A 19087-nucleotide genomic window follows, 5' to 3' on the forward strand; every position below is an offset into this window, starting at 1 on the left:
TTCTAAATATTTCCAAGAAGTTTTAAGTGGATTAATGTTATTACCAATTGAACCTCTTAAATGGGTGTGAAAGCAAAAACATTATCTTACTAAAACTCCTATGGCTTTGCCTGTGATTTCAAGACAGTTTTTCTCTAACTGAAGTTTCCCTATATATGAGTCAACTCATATCATGGTTGCTCACAGGTCTCCACTCATGACATTCCTTCCCCCTGCACATTATAGAATTTATAACAAGCCCTTCAGCTATGCTATTATTTAGACCAGCAAGCAGAAGACTGTTGTCCTGTGCTCTCAACCTGTACCCCAGATGCTGTCATATACACTTTTCACAACTGCTCCTATAATCAAGACCGTTTCTGTTCTTGGTGTCTGGTGGATCCTCTCTCTTCTCTGGTTTCTGCTTTTAATAAGTGAACTGTCCTTCTGCTGATCTGTCTTACAAAGTCACTACTTTCATGCTTTCCCCATACTCTAGATTTTTCTTTTTATGTGTCTTTCCTTTATTTCATTAGATATCATGCCCAAAATTTGTTTTTTTTTAAATGTAACATACCTTCCATTTGCATTGCTTCTTTTGGGTTTTAGTATGACTACAATCAGTGAAACAAGAAAAACAATGAGTAGGAAGATCCCTTTGTACTACAGAGATAAATTAAAGTAGTACTACATGAATAAGAATCAAATTCAAGCAGAGATACAACAGCAACACAAAGAAAAATTATAAACAATACTAAAATAAAATGATTAAAATGCTTTAAAAAGGCTCAAAAGAAATGATATAGTAACTTGTACATTATATACAATAAATCAGATAAAAATACAGATCAAATTAATGCAGTTGTTCCTATCTGCGAATGATGCATTGGGAACATAGTATATTCTATATAAACCCTTATATGCATTTCCAGTTATACTAGAAATTGGAGACAGACACCATGTCACATACAGCACTATATGACAAACAGTGCTAGCTTACAATAACCCTCAGTAGCATTTTTCACTGGTCTGAAGTCTAATGAACACACACAAGCGCTTGTAACACCAAGAGATTTTATGGAAGGACCTTGTCTGCCACCACCATGTTTCAGTCAGAGCGAGAAGCAATACACACTGGTCTTTGCTAAACAGCAAGCCCATCACGAATCCCCCCCTTTCACAACTACACACATCTGTGTGAAGTGTAGAGTAAAAACAGACATAAGCAAAAGGATAAAAGCAATGGGATAAAAGGGAATTCACGGAGGGAAAGCCAGCTTCATATAAAGCACCAGGGTATAATGCTTATTTAATAAGGATGATACAGCTGTTGAAGGGGGAGAACTTTTAAAGACCTGTAGAGTGATCCACAAGCTAGAAAGCAGAACAGCAAAGTTCCTCCCTCCCCCCAAGCCCCACACAGACAGCACTGGGCTCCTTGCAGTAGCTATGACATACATATATGCAGCCATTCACACCCCAGCTCCCAGCCAAATGTCAAGTTCCAGAACTTTGGTGTGCAAGAGCTTGATGAGGGATAGGCTTTTAAAAATAGTTTAAGAGAAAAATGTATTTTGTCTAGGTTAAAAGAAAAAAGGCAAAATACTAAAGTTTCTGCCCAAGGAGAAAATCTAGCATGGAAAATTTCATCTTACAGATTTATCATATTTTAGATGCGTAAGTAATTGAACAATTATCCTGTTGGAAAATGTTTAGTTATTCTTAGTATCTAATAAAGGATAAATTGTTTATTTTTTTAAAATTGATAACATTGCCAGACTGGAGCCTCACTCATGCAGAGAGGCTGGATAACTAGATGAACACTGAGGTAGCTATTGAATTTAAGGCATTTCTTGGATCAGGCAGCCATAAGGCTATTTTCAATGAAGATGCCTGAAGTACACAGAAGTCTTGCTGCTTGGGGTCTCTGAGTCCATTTTTGGATCTGATCGCATCCTCATCTCGTCGTCTTCAGAAGACTGAAAAATGGGAAGCAAATAAGGTCTGAAGCAATGCAACAAAAATCACAGGAGATCAAACAGCAAAATATTGCTCTAAGCAAGCACTGCCTGTGGAAAGCTCTGAATGCAGTTGGTAAAGGTGCCCAGTTCTGGCAGTTCCTTGTTTTGAGTATCTCAGTCTACATTAGCTGACTTCTCAGTAATTCACACATAAGGGTATAAAAATCAACCCCATATAGTAAGTCAGTTGCTGACAAACTACAGAGCAAAAAAAAAAAAAAAAATCTCATTTGCTTTTCTGTGTCAGAGAAGTGCACGGTTTTAGAGAACTAACTCTGCTTCTTCAGTATTGTGGGAGGAAAGGAGAGGCCTCTGCAGTTGTCATCTGAACGAGACGTGCATGTCAGCACAGCAAAATTTACCAGGGCATTGGTGGAACCCAACGGCAAGGAGAAACCACTGGAGCACCCAGTGGCTGGCAGCCATGTGGCAGCAGTGAGAGTGGGCTAGGGAAGTGCTGAATATGCCAGAAACAGCAAGCTAAGGAAAGAGCACAGCACACCTTTGGAAGGCACTGCTGTGTAGTTACACATTCCTTTTACTCAGTATCACAATCACAGTGGCACAGGAAGGAGAGGCACGAGTTGTTCATATCTGCACTTTCATATCCGCACTTCTGCAATCGGGCTGTTTGTGCTCTTGATGATAGAAATAGCTGCAAGTAAAAGTGACTGGGCAGCAATTTGCAGCTCTAATGCAACAATACTAATCAGAAGAGTAAGTCTAAGCAAGTGCTAACTCAGCAGTTCCAGGGCCAGCCTAGTGGGGATGTAAGAGCTGTACCATCCATTGGGTACAGCAACAGCCACTCCCAGCGGCAGCCACCCAGCAGGCACAGGGCTCTCTCTGTCCTCCAGATGAAGCAGAACACTGGATCAACTCAAAAAATTAAAGTGTCAAGAGAAAAGTTTATGCAAAGTAACTCCATTAAAAGCAAAACGCAACGTAACCTAACAGTCCTCCTGCTATAACTCTGCTGCTGTGGAAGATGCATCTGGATACCCGATGTTGTTTATTGCTCCTGGTACTGATTTTCATGCCTTTAATAGTCACTCACATAAAAACATACTGATTAACTTCACTGCAGAATTACAGCAACAATCCCAGAAAAGCAGGTTGTGTTTAAAACAGCATCTCACGGTCTCACGGATATTTTTAAGCAGTTAGATATTTCCAGCTTCAACATCACATGCTACTAAAGCATCTCACATCTAAATTAATCTTTATATATAAGTAAAAATAGTCCTTAGTATGACTTGACATATCTATTATCATAAAATCCACAAAACTGACAGCAGAAGCAAAACAGAAGGCCATGCAAATTAACTAATTGAATTAGAATCAACAATCCAAGTTATTCATCTCTAGTTCAGTTATCATTAAAAGTCTAAGTACCTGATGAAGCAATAATTGAAATATTTTCTCTTTATGTTCAGGATGTACTAATTCAGTATTACATCAGCAAAGACAATTACTAAGTAATTTGTGAGTGGAAAAATTTCTTTTAGCACACACCAAATCCTACCTAAACAAAACAGTATACAGACTTATAAGTTTCCTACTATTCTTTTCCTCTATATCTCCTCTAGAAATGAACCTTAATTTTTATAGAATGTGAGAAGCTGTAATAGCTTGAGGAAAAAAAAACACACACACACACACAAAAACAAAATATCCTTTCTTTATTATTCCAAAAATCTCATAACACTAACAGCTGAGCATGTGGAATGAGCTCCAGCCCCCACTTCTACAAGCTGTGATGATGCTGGACACCTTTTCACATCTCACTGGAATGGCCTCTGCTCCCTGCTTAAAGTGCTTTTCCAAAGCCCACTTCAGAAAAATAAAATGCTTTCAACTGTAAACAGTTGCTGCCAGCCCAAGCAGTTCATAGTTTACCACTCAGCGGTTGGGTTTTGTCAGATATTCATGAGATCACACAGAAACAGAGAACATCTTTCTGCTTTTAAGGAAAATTACAGTCTCTACATTGCATATTGTTCCAAAACTTCAATTAGATAGAATATTCAGTTCCTCTGTTAGTGAGAAACTTCTCGCCAGCCTGCTGGTTTAACACTTCTGCAGGCAGGCTTCAGCTGTTACAAGCCATCTACATCGCCTGCTGCTTTGTCAAGTTTTGAGAACTCCCTGATTCACAGCATTATTCAATGCTGCTTAAGAGCATAGAGATCAGAGTTCACCCTGCTTGTGACTACAGCAAGACTGCAGCTACATTTCAGCTGCTTTGTCCAGCCAGTCGAGTAGCAACAGTCTCAGCCATTACTGAGAACGGGAACTTCTGGACATACAGGACCAAATGCTGACAACTTTACTTCTTGAGTTGTAGGAGAAGCCCTACTAACCCTGCCTATTGCAGATTATAAACCCTTGTGATTCAGGCATGAAAGCAAACACAGAGCACCCCGCTAACCACTAAACATGTTTTCTACTGTGTGATAGAAAATGAAAATTCAGACTGTGTTTATGGTGATATCTTGGCAGTCTTCCATCTTTCGAAGCCTCTTTCCCTGAGTAGAAGGAAGCATCATATTCACAACACTTCTGCTCTGTTGGATAAGCTGTAGGGCTACTCCAGCCCCAACTGCAACACCCAGACCTGCTGTCCTGCAGGACATCCCGTTGACGCCAAGGAACACACATTCATCCTACATTCATACACCAGTGAAAACGCATTCATCAGTCTTCACTTACCTTTTTTATTTTTTTAGTTGATGTAACATATCATCACAACACTGATAAAGATGGACAACTTAGACTCTGCCCCTTGTCCCTTCACCACATTACACCACCACCACAAATTCATCAAAACCATTACACTGAGGAAATGGCAACTAGGACACCCTCAGGTCTCAGACCTCTGCAAGCGTCACTGCTCTGCACTTGCCTCCTATTTGGTCCCTACCGCGCTGCCCTACACGTGGGCCCTATCTGCCACAGCTCCAGGGTATTTCCACTCATCTTTTGGTGAGAATGCATGCCACAACACTGGAGAGCTATTATCATGCCAGAGAGCTATTATCATTGAATTTGTCTTGTAACCATGACACCAGCATTGCAAAATTCCGCTAGTCCATTTTTACACAGCAAAAGACTTTTCTTCTCCCAACAAGAAAGAAAAAACAAGATTTGTTTTTATTCATTCAGTGCTACCACATGGACAGCAAATTGCCAGCAAATTAACAGAGGTTAAATTCATGTCAAGTTCAGCCCAAAGATGTAAGGCTTGAGAGCTGCCAGTATCAACACTTTTCACTTTGCTAAAAATGTAGAGGGATAAATACTTTAAGTAAAAGGCTTCCCCACAGGCTGAGTTGACAAGGTGCTTACTCATAGCTTCCACAAAGCAGTGTTAAATTGAGTGTTCTTCCTGGTGCCCCTGCCAGTATCACTGTGCTGTTCACAGGAAATACTGTTCTAAACACAGTTTGATTACTCTGTTAGGGGTTAGCCAACTGTACTGCATAATTGCCTTGCTGAAATCCGACCACTGCTCATGATTCCAAACAATGCAGCTTAGTTATCTGTGACACCTATAACAATGGTCCAACTGAAAAAAATATCATAATATTAACGGCAGTGTAGCGTTTGGCAGCTAGGCAAGAGTGGTGAAATCATTATCTTAATTGGTTAAACTACTTCAGCTTTCATATTTCTAGTCAGCTCCAGTCTGCAACACATACTCTTGCTGCATAATTATCGTTATCCTTGTTGACTAACTTTCACTGGTGACCTGACATATTTATCATGCTTTGTTCTAAGGTCTTTTATTAATAACACACTTCCCAATATCCACCACGATTCAGAGAGCTCTGGAATCTTTCATAAGAACAACAACAGTTTTTGCCAAAATTAACAGTCAGAGCAAAGCAGACCAACCAGGTTGGATGATGAAAAAAACCTTATGTTTCTGTGATGCAGCGGCATCAAAATGCCAATATGCAGCGAAGACTGATAAGAATGCCCAGAACATTATGGAAAAAATATGGCACTTTATTTTCAGGCTGGAGCATGCACAAAAGTGGTTTAAATCTTTCCTGCTTCTCCAGCCAGGGGAAGTGCTGTCACAGCAGACTGAAGGCACTGACTGCCCAGGCCTTAGAGGAGCAGACACTGCTCCTGCAAAGCAAACGACTCACTGCAGGGACAACTGCTGCTCCAGGTGGGAACTTAACAGCTTTTCTTTTCAAAGCTGAAGATTTTTAGGGCAAAACAATTGGCATGAAAATGAATAGGGAGCAACTCTTCACTGTGTTAACTAAAAGCAAAGCAAGGAGGAATAATGTGAAATTAATGAGTATCAGGTATGGGCTCCTCCATGATATGCAAGGTGTTTTGAAAGCTAAAAGTTTAGCTTGCTTTGAGAAATACCCAACTATATTCCTGAGTGGAAAATCTCTTGGGTAGTAATGAAAATCCCTTGGGTAGTAATGAATACAAAAAGATACCACATCTGGCCATGAGCTGCAAACCATGGAAAACCAGTGGAGTAACAGAGAAATACTACCCCATGCTTGCCTCATCCAAGGCATCTCCTCTGAACAGCTGACAAGAAGGGTCACTGGGTTAGAGAGTCCTTTCGCTTGAGGAGGCAAATCTTTTCTTACGTTCCTATGAAGGAAGGGGGCATGAGTTTTATTCACTTGTGGTGACAGAAATGAAACAATTTTCCAAATAGATACATTCCTGAACACTCCATGTTGTTGCTTAAATACTCCAACTTCTGGGTCTGCAAGCAGTGGTTTCTCTGGCTGGCAATAGCAAAGAGTGTGGAGGAACACAGAGTTCCTTCTCACATACAGTCAGGAGTTCACCAACTTCAGGCTAGTTACACTTTCACAAACAAGTCACCGAAGATAGGTCTGCGCAATTTGCACAAAGATGGGAACATATAAAGCTGAGAGTATTAAACAGCTGAAGTGTTTGCTTTTTTCTTTTTTGTTTTCTAACCAGACCTGTCCAGATTACTGTCCCTGCATAAGAAAAACATTCAGCAAGACTTCAAAAGCTGTGGCAAAGTTTAATGAGAGGGGAAAATCATTTAATTTTAAGTATTCTTACTTCATAAAAAGGAAAAAAAGTAGACATTAAGTATGGAACCACCTAATGCCATTTTTAGCATTAGGCCTCAGAAGAGAGCCTAAGTGATTTGCCCAGGGGCATACTGTGAGTCAGTGCCAGAATGACAGAATACTGTTTTAATTACAGTTTCATACGAAGCTTGTAAGAACATGCTGAAGGTCAGAGGTTGATTTAATTTTTAGAAAAAGGATTTGCTAAGCAGTTTTCAATATCTCATCATGTAATCTATAGCTACAGACAGGCTCAGCATCTCTATTCCAGGGGGAAATACTTTTGATGGCAGGAAGTGCTGTACGAACATTTCATTCTGCTTCAGGAAAGATAAGCAATTCACAGGAGATGTGAAATGCTATTTTCTAGAGTATATCAGCCCTTAAATTTATCATGAAGAACAGCTATTATGGAGAACTGAATAGACTGACAGAAGTTCAGAAAAAGCACCTCACGAGGGACAAGGTCATCCCATTTGGCCCACAGGGCACATCTCGAGTAATTGTAAGAAATGAAGGATGTACCAGCCGCAGACCAGAAAGGTTCCCTTTTACACGTTTCCATACCTGTGTCCCAACACAAGTTCAACTTCAGGCAAATGAGGTTTTTCTAATGGGCTGTTTGATCAAAAATAATTTAGCTGGTTTAAGGGAGTTTTTCAGATGAAGGTAAAAATCTTATTCCTTCAGTAATGTGACTGGGGGGGGGGGGGGAGGCATAAAAAAGCCACACAAACCAAAAACTGCTTCTTGTCAATTCATTAAGTAGGAAGTATCTAGGAGTTATACCGTAACACACATCATAGCTCTCACACTGTTTGGTGGCAGGCTGACAGATGAACCAGGCTAAATTCTAACCTGACTCCTTGTATTATTCTTGCTTTGGCATTGAAGACATTTTATCAGTTAAAATTCTATTAGTATACTATTTATTAAGAAAGGCAAAAGTAATAGTCTGTAAATACAATAACTAGAACATTACACTTCCTGGTTACTGAAGTGTCTGAAGGTTACCATCAGAACCACACAACTCTTGGCTTTGGGGCGTGCTGTTGAAAACGTTAGGCCATTCCACCACTCATTTGAAGAGTGCAGTACGGATGTACAAAGGTAAAAGTCTATAGTCACTGCATGTAGTTACATTACTAGTCTTCTACTTGTAAACAGACTTCACAAGAAATCTGGACCCCTTTCTCTATGCCTGCTTCAATCCCTTGCAAGTATCAAAGAAAGGGGAAAACGGCACAAGCTCCAGGGCATTTTTATGCTTCAGAATCTACAGGAAGACCCAAATGTCTTAGTAGGATTTAGAACCAATGTACAACTGAATATTTCATAAGTAAAGAAATGTGATTTCTCTAATAGATCTTTTATCCTCAAATTCTCTGAAGTTTTGCCAAACAGGGACATGGTGAATCAAAATCTTTGTAAGTGTTGTTTTTGGTCAAGTGACCTATACTGACCTAAGAATGAATGAAAGCAATAATATGTTTATATTATTAAACATGGCAGTAGACTCAAATATTTAATGTCATCTGAAGAGAAGTGCTGATTTTCTAGGAAATCAGTTAGGCTGCTTCCACAACCTGCCAAACAGAATAAGGAACAGAACCTTAGACCAGGCCATATGACACTGCCTACCACCACCACCAGCCTGTAGGTGGCTCGGGGCTCTCCATGGCTCTGCATTTTAAAGAAATACTTGATCTTCAGTCCTTACACAGTTGTGAATGCTGATAACATAACCAGTACAACACTGCCTTGGTAATTCTCTAATCAGCTTGAAAAAATTGTTCTAAAGGAGATCTGAAGATGAACCAACATGTCCACTGTGGGATTTAACATAACCCACATATAACTTCCAACAAAGAAAATCAGCAGTTCCTGCACTATCTTGACGTTTGGCACAGTTCTTGTAGAGCTGAGGTCCAATGTGGAAAGAAACACATGTCAATGTCAAAACATTCTGTCTTACAGCTCTCTGTGTGGCTTGGTTTCCAGGAGTGACAACTATTCCTAAATCTGATATATATATATATTTAAATTCAGAGGCATCTTCATACTGGACAGCTGACAAAACAACTTGGGAGGGGGAACTTAACTTGAAGGAGATGCTGACCTTTAAGCATCTCTCAGTTTTTCTGCCTTTCAAATGAATGTTCATGAGATCAATTAAGCAGTCATCTTTATATCTAGTGAATAAATATGTTTGATTTGTTTAATCAACGGTCTACCACAAATTGTGTTTAGCCTTTTGGAGTCATGGAAGGACACAGAAGCCAAAACTGATCTTCAGCTTGTTTCATTAGTGCTCTGGCATAAGTGAATTTAAGCTTCATAGAACAAACTTGAGGGTCTGCATTTAGTGACAAACTCCTAAAGCAGAAGTACAAAGTGTTTAAACAGCCCATGAAGTCAGCAGAGATTCTTCTATTCAGTGTGGGCTTTGAGACAGCCTCCAAATCAAATGCTACAAACACATTAGCCAAATCACAGTCCAGGTTTACAGGGGATAAAAAAGTACTTATTTGTCCAAGTCTCTGTATTAAGATACAAGCACAGGAAATACAGGAAAAACCAACAGGCTCAGATTCCTGGTGGCAATTGCAGGGAGAATCCAGATACCTTCCCCACTCTCCCTATGGAGCAAGACAAGCTTCACCGAGCTATTCTGTAGAAAAATCCTTCCTGAAGCCAAATTTGACAGCATATTTGCTTGATGATAGCACCTAAAGGTCTCTAACAGGTATTAAGGCTTTAGTGTACTACATACCATAAACACGTACAGCAAAGTAGCCCAAGCATAGGGATACACATCTATATTTGAAAATTAAATATTTCACTAAAATATCAGTAACACATCTTAAATGTTCCCTTCCTCAGAGATGAAGATGTCCAAATATTAACTGCCAGTCTCAAAACAAAGATATTGAGACATAAATTAAAGCACATTTAGAGGTTTATATATATATATAATTAAAAAGAAAACTAAGCATTCTCCATTAACCCAAAGTATGGCAATGTATACAAGACAGAAGTCCATTCACAAGTCACTGAAGTCACTTGGTGCTGTTGGTTACAAACCAGTGATGTGAAGCTGCCCTGATAAAAATCAATGTTCTAGTGACAAATTGTTTTAAACTCCCCCAGTAAGAAAATTCAGTTACTGTGATTTATTTTAATTTAGATTTGTGTAGGAAGTACTTTCAAGAACTGTGCCTAATAGACCATTAGAGTTTTCCCAGATAGTTGTAGCGCTCCAGCACCTTCATCCTTCAAATGTCTTTGTTATTTTCTGCCTTCTTTCAGCAAATTCATATCATGCAATGAGATACAGTCCACATGATGCCTTAGAGAATTATGCTAATTTTAAATAATAGACTTTAGAGTCTCACTGCCATGCTGATTTATCAGAGAACCAAGGCAGAGGTTAGCAGGAGCATTCAAGGCCAAGATCATCACAACTGAATGTACAAAACATGCAAAAAGATTCTTTAGCCAATTTGTTTCTTACGTTCCTTTCTAGTGCATTCAAAGTAATTTTTAGGTGATATTCTTCATATTCAGAGCTGGATGCACTGTTGTCACAAGTCAGATGTCAGCCTGCTCTGAATCATTCCCTCTCCTGGCATTTTTATTTACAGTTGATTACTACCATATGGTAAAGAAGCAGTCCTAACTGACTTAGAGATAATCACCTCCCAGCATGACTTTAAGCCCATCATGTAAAAATTCACAGAAGGCAAATTAGCAGGTAGAGCAAAATTTCTGCAAGTCACTCATCATTATAGTAGCCCCAGCATAGAATATATTTTGGCCTTAGCTAATACTAAGAACATCACATTAAATTGGGCAATTTAGACTCACTGAGCTGTTATTAGGAATGTAAGAACTAGAAATGATGGAGCATGCAAGAACAGTATCTTCAAGGCCCCCCAAACCACAAAGTTCACTAGCTGAATCCTGGAGTTTGGTAATATAGCTCTTAAGAAAAATACCCACAGAGCACAGACAACCAATCTAGTTCTTCTTCCCCCTCCTAGGAAGGATCTTGCTGCATTCAAACTATTGCCTTTCATTAAGTCAAGCAGGATTTAATTCAGACTAGCTGCCCCTGTGCAATTTTCCTGCAGTTGATTCATTTTTTTCAGGCTAGGAGGATGCCAGAGCAAACAAGGACACCAGTTTAAGGGATGGTGGAGCTGCTGCTTGTTAAAGCTCTGATGGAGGATTACATTTGTTTTGGCACCACATCTCAGAGGGCTCTAAAGGGCATACAATAATCTAAACCACAGACTGTCAAGATCTTGCTAGGTTGAGTTTCTCACCAGCCCTGGAACAAGTATGACTCACCAGCAAACAGCACAAATACTTAATGACTCTTCAGGACTCTTCAGGGAATACACACAGGCTGCACAATTCTTTTCAATTTTTTTTTTTTTTTTTTTTTCCCCCTCCCAATCTTCCTGTATACAGATTGCAGATGAACAGGTGTCCCCATTTGTAAAATATACGTAAAAATATATATTTTTTTGAAGAGTTACCAGTTACATAACATAATGTAATAAGGCAATAGCTTCTATTCTATTACTTACTGTCTGTCTCAAAGTAGAAATCTCTACATCAGTCTGGTTAACCAAGCCATTGACACTCGGGAGGCAAAACTCACGGTGAGACAGCATTTTCTCTCATGCCAGTGCCTGTCAGATCTAGTTTTGTTCTTAATCAATGAAATGGCTGGAGTATCCCTTATACCAAAAGGGAGAAGAGTTTATTTGGCAATTGGAAACCAATCATTACATGGAGGAAATTAACTTAGTAGTGCTATGTTATTAACACTGTGGTCAGAGATATAAAAAACCCTGAAAGTTTGCCATGAAAAACAAAACTACAAAAGCTCTGAAATCTAATACTCTCCCATTCTACATATTGCAAAATACAAACTTGGTTACAGCTTGGGAGCATTAAAAACTCCCCAAATCTTAAATATTTTATTTGCTCTTAACTTCCAGAAAATAACTAAAAAGAACACAAAGTGATGCTTGTATCTACTTAATTCTAATTGAAAACATAATTCTTTGTTTCCTATTGACTCAAGACACTAGTGCCCCCAAGTGACATTTCATTATAGAATAGTCTTGTAGCTTTGTAAAAAACAGCAACAAATTATTTTAATTGCTTCACATAATATTGAGTATAGAAATACACTTCAAACAGAAGACATACTTATTTGATACTGAGATTTGTTTGAGATAGCTCAGGGGTAGGGAGAGTAGGGGCAGTTTATTATTTTTTCATTTTCTAACTCACACATGCTACTTGTCAGAAATTATAATGTCAATGTAAAGCTGGGCTTTTTTCATTTGCTAGCTAAGTTATCAGACTTTTTTGCATGAACCACCTTAGCAACCAGGCAGATCTTTCCTTTCATTGTTTTGGAAGGGATTTCCCATTTTTCTTCCTCCTAGTTTTCACTTGCCCCCTTTCCTTACATCCACCTTTGCTGATATCATCATTAAAGTGCTCATCCTGCAAGACCTTCTCCTGGAAGTGCCTCATTTGGCTTCCCAGTGATAAACCGTGCATTTCTAGCATGTGTTCTTCCCTCTTAACGGGGAGGAAAGAAGCTTAAAAGCACAGGTTTAAAAAGAACAGCACAGACTGCTGAGCCTCATTAAATCTGAAATCTGTTACAGGGCAGAACAGTGTTTACATTCTCATTTATTTTTCTATAAACTCTACATGTGAGAGCTCATTTAATATATTCTTGAAGAGTTTTAATGCACCGGTTTCTAATTATAACACTGGTATAAGTGACTAGTCAAGAAGAGAGATGCAATCAAGGTATGGAAAACTTGCTGATTTTGCATACTCTTTGTAGCCAGTGAATGGAAGCAAACAGCACCACCTCTGAACTGCCATCAAATATTTACATAAACATGTTTATGTAATACACAACTCACATTTACAGTTGTTTTGCTTGTTGAACATATGATAATCAAATGTATTATCAAAGATGATATGTATAGAAGATAAAAGCAACACTTTGAACAAGATACTTTTTTCTGCACTTTATTAGTATACTTTGTGCCTATATAACGGGTATATTTAGAGAGGGTCTAATTTCTCATTTCTTTAATATGCATTCGACTACCTATTGTAGCATGCACTGCCAGATTTGTATGTTAATACATCCATATGCCACATCAATATTTTCAAGAATCAAAAGCAACTCAAAAGCAAATATTTTAAAAGTACAGGGTCTTTTCAGATGTCTGAAGTAGCAACTGAAAATTGACAGTTATTTTGTGAAGTTATTTGTACTATGCACCATCAATTACACAGACACTTTGCAGAAACAGGAAGAGTTATCTTCACAGAAAAAATTCTCATGTAAGAGAAGTTACCTTTAACATGGTACCACAGTAGTTGATACTGCCAGAGACAGAACTGAATTTCTTCCTTGTTTACTCAATACGTAGTTAGAAGAAAGTATTAACCAAAGGAGGATGTCAAATACACATACTGCAATTAACATTGCCCGTGTAATTTTTCAGTTTTAAAATATTAATATTTGTGTCAATGATAACCCCAGCTACTTGGCTTTAACAAAATAGTTTTTAAAGCTCATATATAATACCTCAGAATAACTGGGGAGTGAGTTGTCTGAATTATTAGTCTGTCATACCACATGCATTCTTGCCCTTGGCCTAACTTACACTTCACTCCTTTTATTTGTTGAATGTGCTTTAAATAAGAATATGATAAACCAGCTACAAGTCTAATCTTTCACCTCCAGTTCAAACGGCTAGGTCAATGAGAAACTGAAGCTTAACAAGAAGTTAACAGACAGCTCATGAGCACAACAGATCACAATATAAAAATGAAAGATTTAGGAAAAACACCAAAAGCATATGAGGGTACACAGCAAACAAGCTAGCTCTTCACATGTAAGTAGGTATTGCTAAGAATAACTGCTTGAAGATCCCCACTTGTTAGCAAGTATGTGCTATGTTAAATAATCTACCTAATATAAAGAAATTTGCTTATAACTGTTTCTATTGGAAGGAATCTGATAACTAATAGGAGGTATAAAATAATCATTAGTCCTCTACTCTCTCAAATTTAGTGTACACAGTATTTCACTTGGCAAGGATTTTCCCACCAGGGCTGCAAAAAAGCTCCTTCATGTAGTGAAATTTCAAAAAAGACAATCCATTTTGAATTATTCCCACTACACAAACCAGGTGCTATTAACAGACATTAAGAATATGAATCTTTGTAAGACTATTCTCACCAAACCTTTGTTTCCAACAACTATTAAATGGCTCTGGACTATGCCCTAAATTTATCGCTGTAGATATAACAGGTAAAAATAGAGATATAACAGCAACTTCAAGAAGTACTTAAAATATAATTAAAATATTTTCTATAGAAGACAAGTTTGATTTGTGTAATATTTCACAAGCTGTTTAAAAATTCATAAACTGTTAGTTTAGCTTTATAATGCCTTTCATTTACGTCATACAATCTTGATTCTAAGGATTATCTACTTAGATGAACCAGTGAGGTAGGATTTTCCTTTCCAACAGGCATTATGTAACACCTCTTTTCATCATAGCACAGAAATGTCAACACGTACAAAATACACCAACAAGGTCTCTCTATCAAGTATTAACTGTTTTTGAATCAACATAAGAAGCTTTCAGGAGCCAAGTCTGCCTCTACCTACACTTCTACAAAAATGAGATTCAATACAATGTTAATATAAACAGAAGTGTGTAGTCCCAGTACAAGCTTGAAAGATACTCTATTTCTCTTTCCTAGTCAGATGGAATTGCTATTCTGTTTCTCCACAGCTTGCTGACCTACCTTACTTTTCTCTTTTTTTAAACAACAACAACCTTCATTCTCATTTTCCCCTCTCTGCTCTCTGCATTCACCAGCACCATTTCCTGTTTTCCCTACCTTTAAATTCAATCCTTGCTGTTCCCTCTATTCTGATACTTGACCTCCCTTTACTCGCCAGTTCTAACTTTATAAACACCTCTTTTCCCTTTTCTGTCCTCTTTATCCTTTCATAGGCACTTGGAAGCCTTCTATGTTCTGTGATAACAACAGGGTAAACATATGATCTCCATTAAAGTTTTAGTAAATGCTACAGGCATTTATCCCATGGAAAACATGAAGAGAAGGTGATGATTTTAAGTCAGAAACCTTAGAATTTTCTTTATAATAGTTTTCCCTATAAACTTATTCTTACAGGTATTTCAAAAAAGAAAAGTAAATATTCAGTGATGATAAACATGCTGTGGCTTTCTTTACAAACAGAAAATTGTATTTGTTCTACTGAATTTTTTCACCAAATATTCTATTGAAAGAGTACCTATATAAAAAGGGAAACTATTGCTTAAACAAAAATTAATTCCTTGACTAACTTTATTCAAGAGTCAGCTCTGAAGTTTTCCTATTAAAGTTTGCTTCATGGGAAGTCCACATGAATTTTATGAAGTGGTAAACTGAAGTTTCATATGCAAGATCCGCTGCATTTATTGAACAGATGCATATTTTATGTTAAGACCTGTACTTCTTATGTTAAGCACTTAAACATTAACACAAGGACTACTACCCCATATCTGTTACAACTCCTCAGTGTACCTGATCTTCATAAAATATTTACAGGATGACAAAAAAGTAATCTAAACCTAAAGCAAGAACTTTTACCAATGTAATTATGAATCAGCACCTAATATCTCCTCTATTGGAGGTACAAGTTCTTCCTTACGTCAATTGCCCTCTTCATGTTTCATTTCTTTATGAACTGAATCTACTTAAGCCAGAAAGCACATAAGGTATTATTCTTATAATAGGGGGTGTATATGCATTAACATCTATATAGAATGCCTTGGTACTAAAGTTCTTAGTCTTTCCTTCTAAATATAACTTAAGATCTTAGTTTTCTGAACTATCCCACAATGACTACTTATTTTCCCTGAGCCCTTAAACTTAATTCATAACTTCTAAGTATGTTAGAGGTTAGGCCTTTGAAACTCTAGCTTCTACACAGCAAGATACCATCTGCAAAAACTTAACCTACACGAAACAGGCTACATAATGAAGGGCTGGTCGATAGACACCCATGCAGATAGGTGTTTTCAAACACAAATAAGTAACAAACTCCAAGACGTGTAAGGAAGCTAAAATTCAGAATGATTAAGATTTAATTTAAGAGGGATGCAAAGTGATTCTTCAGTGTCAGACCTAGCTTAATCTGAGGTTAGCAGAGCATACTAAGTGGTTCAGCTAACATGGAAGCCAATGTTATTTTTAAACAAGAGATCAGGAAAAAAAGTGATAATAGTACAACATCAAGTTCAGGTCTCCTGAAACAAGAATCAGCTTTTCTGCATTACTGTTGCAATAACATCTTAAGACATTAGGCCTACTGACTTTTTTTTTTTTGAGAGTTGAGAAAGCATTAAAATCATTAGCAGGTTTAAGTAAAGACAGGTAACCTGGAATGATAAAAAAAAAAATCAAGACACAAGCTGGACGTAGAAAATAAGTACTAACATCAGCCCTTCCCTCCCCTTTAATAGGGACAAAAAGGAAGAAACAAATTGTACATCAATAAAATGCTGTGGTGGTAAGGTATCTGAGAAATTAACTAATTACAACCCAATTACAAAGTCTAGAAGATGTACTCATTATACTCATAACACCTGCAATAAGTACCTCTAGAAGAGTCTCCCTGCCAAGCTATTAATATTAAAGATAGAAAACAGAAAAAGGCAGTCTTACTTTTTCATCATCATCAGAAAAGGGGGCACCTCCAGGAGTCTTATTTATTGCTTGGGCAACGCCAATAATTTCTCCATCACTGTTTCTTATGGGCATGCATAAGAGTGACTTGGTCTTGTATCCAGTGAGTTTGTCAATCTCATCATTAAAGCGCCGATCCTTCAAAAGAAAATAAGGAAGTATTAATGTGCATGTCATACATCTGAGTTTTCTTCAGGTAGCAAAGTACTTTATTTTCCTCAATGTCTTATAGAGTAGTTATGCTGTTGCATCTGTGTTTTTACCTTATCCTCTATTAGCTGTTTTTCTTCAGTTAAGATACTAAAAAATATATATAATAAAAATCAGCATTTCTTTCTAAGAGGATCAATACAACGCATTGTGAGTGCAATTATGTAAAGTCTCACATTTCTACCTTAAGAAAAAGGATTAAATAAATGCTTGCCTCTCATTAAAACGAGACATTAAATTTCAGCACAATCTAATCTATTAAAACTAGCACTGGTTCATACCTTTTGTTGCCACTCCTCTTTCATGTGGAGTCAGAGCATTGCACATATAGTACAGTATCTGAATGGCTTTGGGGTTAGATGTAGAGTCTTAATAGCAAGAACTACTAAGTCTAATACATTAAAAAAATATTTAAAAAAATAAGTTGCGTATAGATAGTCCTCGCTTGAGATTTAACACACTGATTTGGAGCAACTCACATAAGCCATTTTACCTTAAAATACTAGAAGTAGTGCCTCATGCCTTAATGAAAAAACAGGTGCTTTAATACGTGTAGGAATTTCAGAATGTAGTAAAATGTAAACAAGGATGACAAACTACCATCTTTATAACCAGTTAGAAATGGCAAAAATACACGTAGGGCAACAACATGACATCTTCAGAACAAATGTTATCACTTTAAAGAAGTGCCATTACTTTTTGGAACACTTATTGAATGACATCCAGCAAAGACTGATATCTAGAATTAGTAATGTGATCATATATGCTCATACATGTTAGACCATGCTGCTGTTTCACATCTATATTTTGTAGATGCCTGTGATTTCTCCATCAAGCAGATGGAGACGCTTGGTGGCCCTACTTCTCTGCCTGCTGAACTTTAAATTTAGTAAAACAGACAAGGCTTGCTACAATAGCAAATATTACTATTGGGTAAAAATGCTTTTTCACAGAAATGCAATAAAAACCTCAGTTCCTTCTGGAAATCTAAGTATAGGAATGTCCAATTTTAAAAAGCCCCCTTACGCCAGTACATTTCTCAGTGTATAGCGTAGATGAAGACATGGCTATGCATATTGCCTGGATTTACAGTTTAAGCTTCCTCTGCAGGATCCACACAGCTAGTTGCCACTGGAGAAAGATTACCATATAAACAAACAAAAGAAGTGTTTAAAAGATGTATTAAATATCCCTTCATACAGCTTTCTATGCTTACCAGAAGAGTAAGGGGAAATTATAGTACTTTCGACCATTAAACAGTTTGTTTTTCTTAAGCACAATAACGTTTAAAGTAAGAAAAAAAAAAAGGCTCAGAGCAAGACTCAAATACTAAGAGAAAATGACTTTCATTATAGATTGACAAAAGCTAAGGGAAACTGAACTAAACTTCCTTTAAAAACATGGTGATATACAGAAATCCATTCTGCTCTGGAACCGCACTACGCAAACTGCAAATCGGTGTCTCAAAGAAGCCTGTGTAGTTCAGAAGAGGTAGTGCTAACAGCATCTCCAGTCCACATGGGAGAGGATCATCTTCAATAACCATCAGCCAGGGATGGAATTTCTGCCATTTCCAGGCAGCAGCTCCGTTCCTCCAGGGTGAAGTTAGCGTTCATGTTGCAGATAGTTCTGGCTCCCCTAACTTGAGGAAAACTGAGCTCTTCTACAGGAAGCAAGAGCTTTGTTTCCAAAGGTTTAGGCGATATTGGCTATGAAATATTCATGTACATTTGCATCCACTGGTGGAAGAATAATCCATATAGTCCTTGATCTAAGATAAAATTTGATTGAGATAAGGGAGAGAATTCATTTTCTTTACTGACACTAGAAGTTGACAGACTTTTTCCTGGCAATCTCACTCCTACTTTTATTTCCCTGATTGCAGATGCTATAGAAACATCTGTTTCTATCTGCTTCTATCATTGTTTCTATCTGTTCTTTGCAGATGCTATAGAATCATTGTTT

At 37.6% G+C, this 19087-nt stretch overlaps 1 protein-coding gene across 1 annotated transcript in view; it reads right to left on the minus strand.

The window, feature by feature from the left end:
• Positions 1-19087, minus strand: part of PDE11A (phosphodiesterase 11A) — a 145268-nt gene that overhangs the window by 101222 nt on the left and 24959 nt on the right. Inside the window, exon 4 of the mRNA XM_035331421.1 lies at positions 16892-17050. Within this exon, the coding sequence (XP_035187312.1) occupies positions 16892-17050 (159 nt within the window). The remainder of the gene's footprint in view (positions 1-16891; positions 17051-19087) is intronic.

Source organism: Oxyura jamaicensis, chromosome 7 (assembly GCF_011077185.1).
Source record: "Oxyura jamaicensis isolate SHBP4307 breed ruddy duck chromosome 7, BPBGC_Ojam_1.0, whole genome shotgun sequence".
Classification (NCBI taxonomy): Eukaryota; Metazoa; Chordata; class Aves; order Anseriformes; family Anatidae; genus Oxyura; species Oxyura jamaicensis.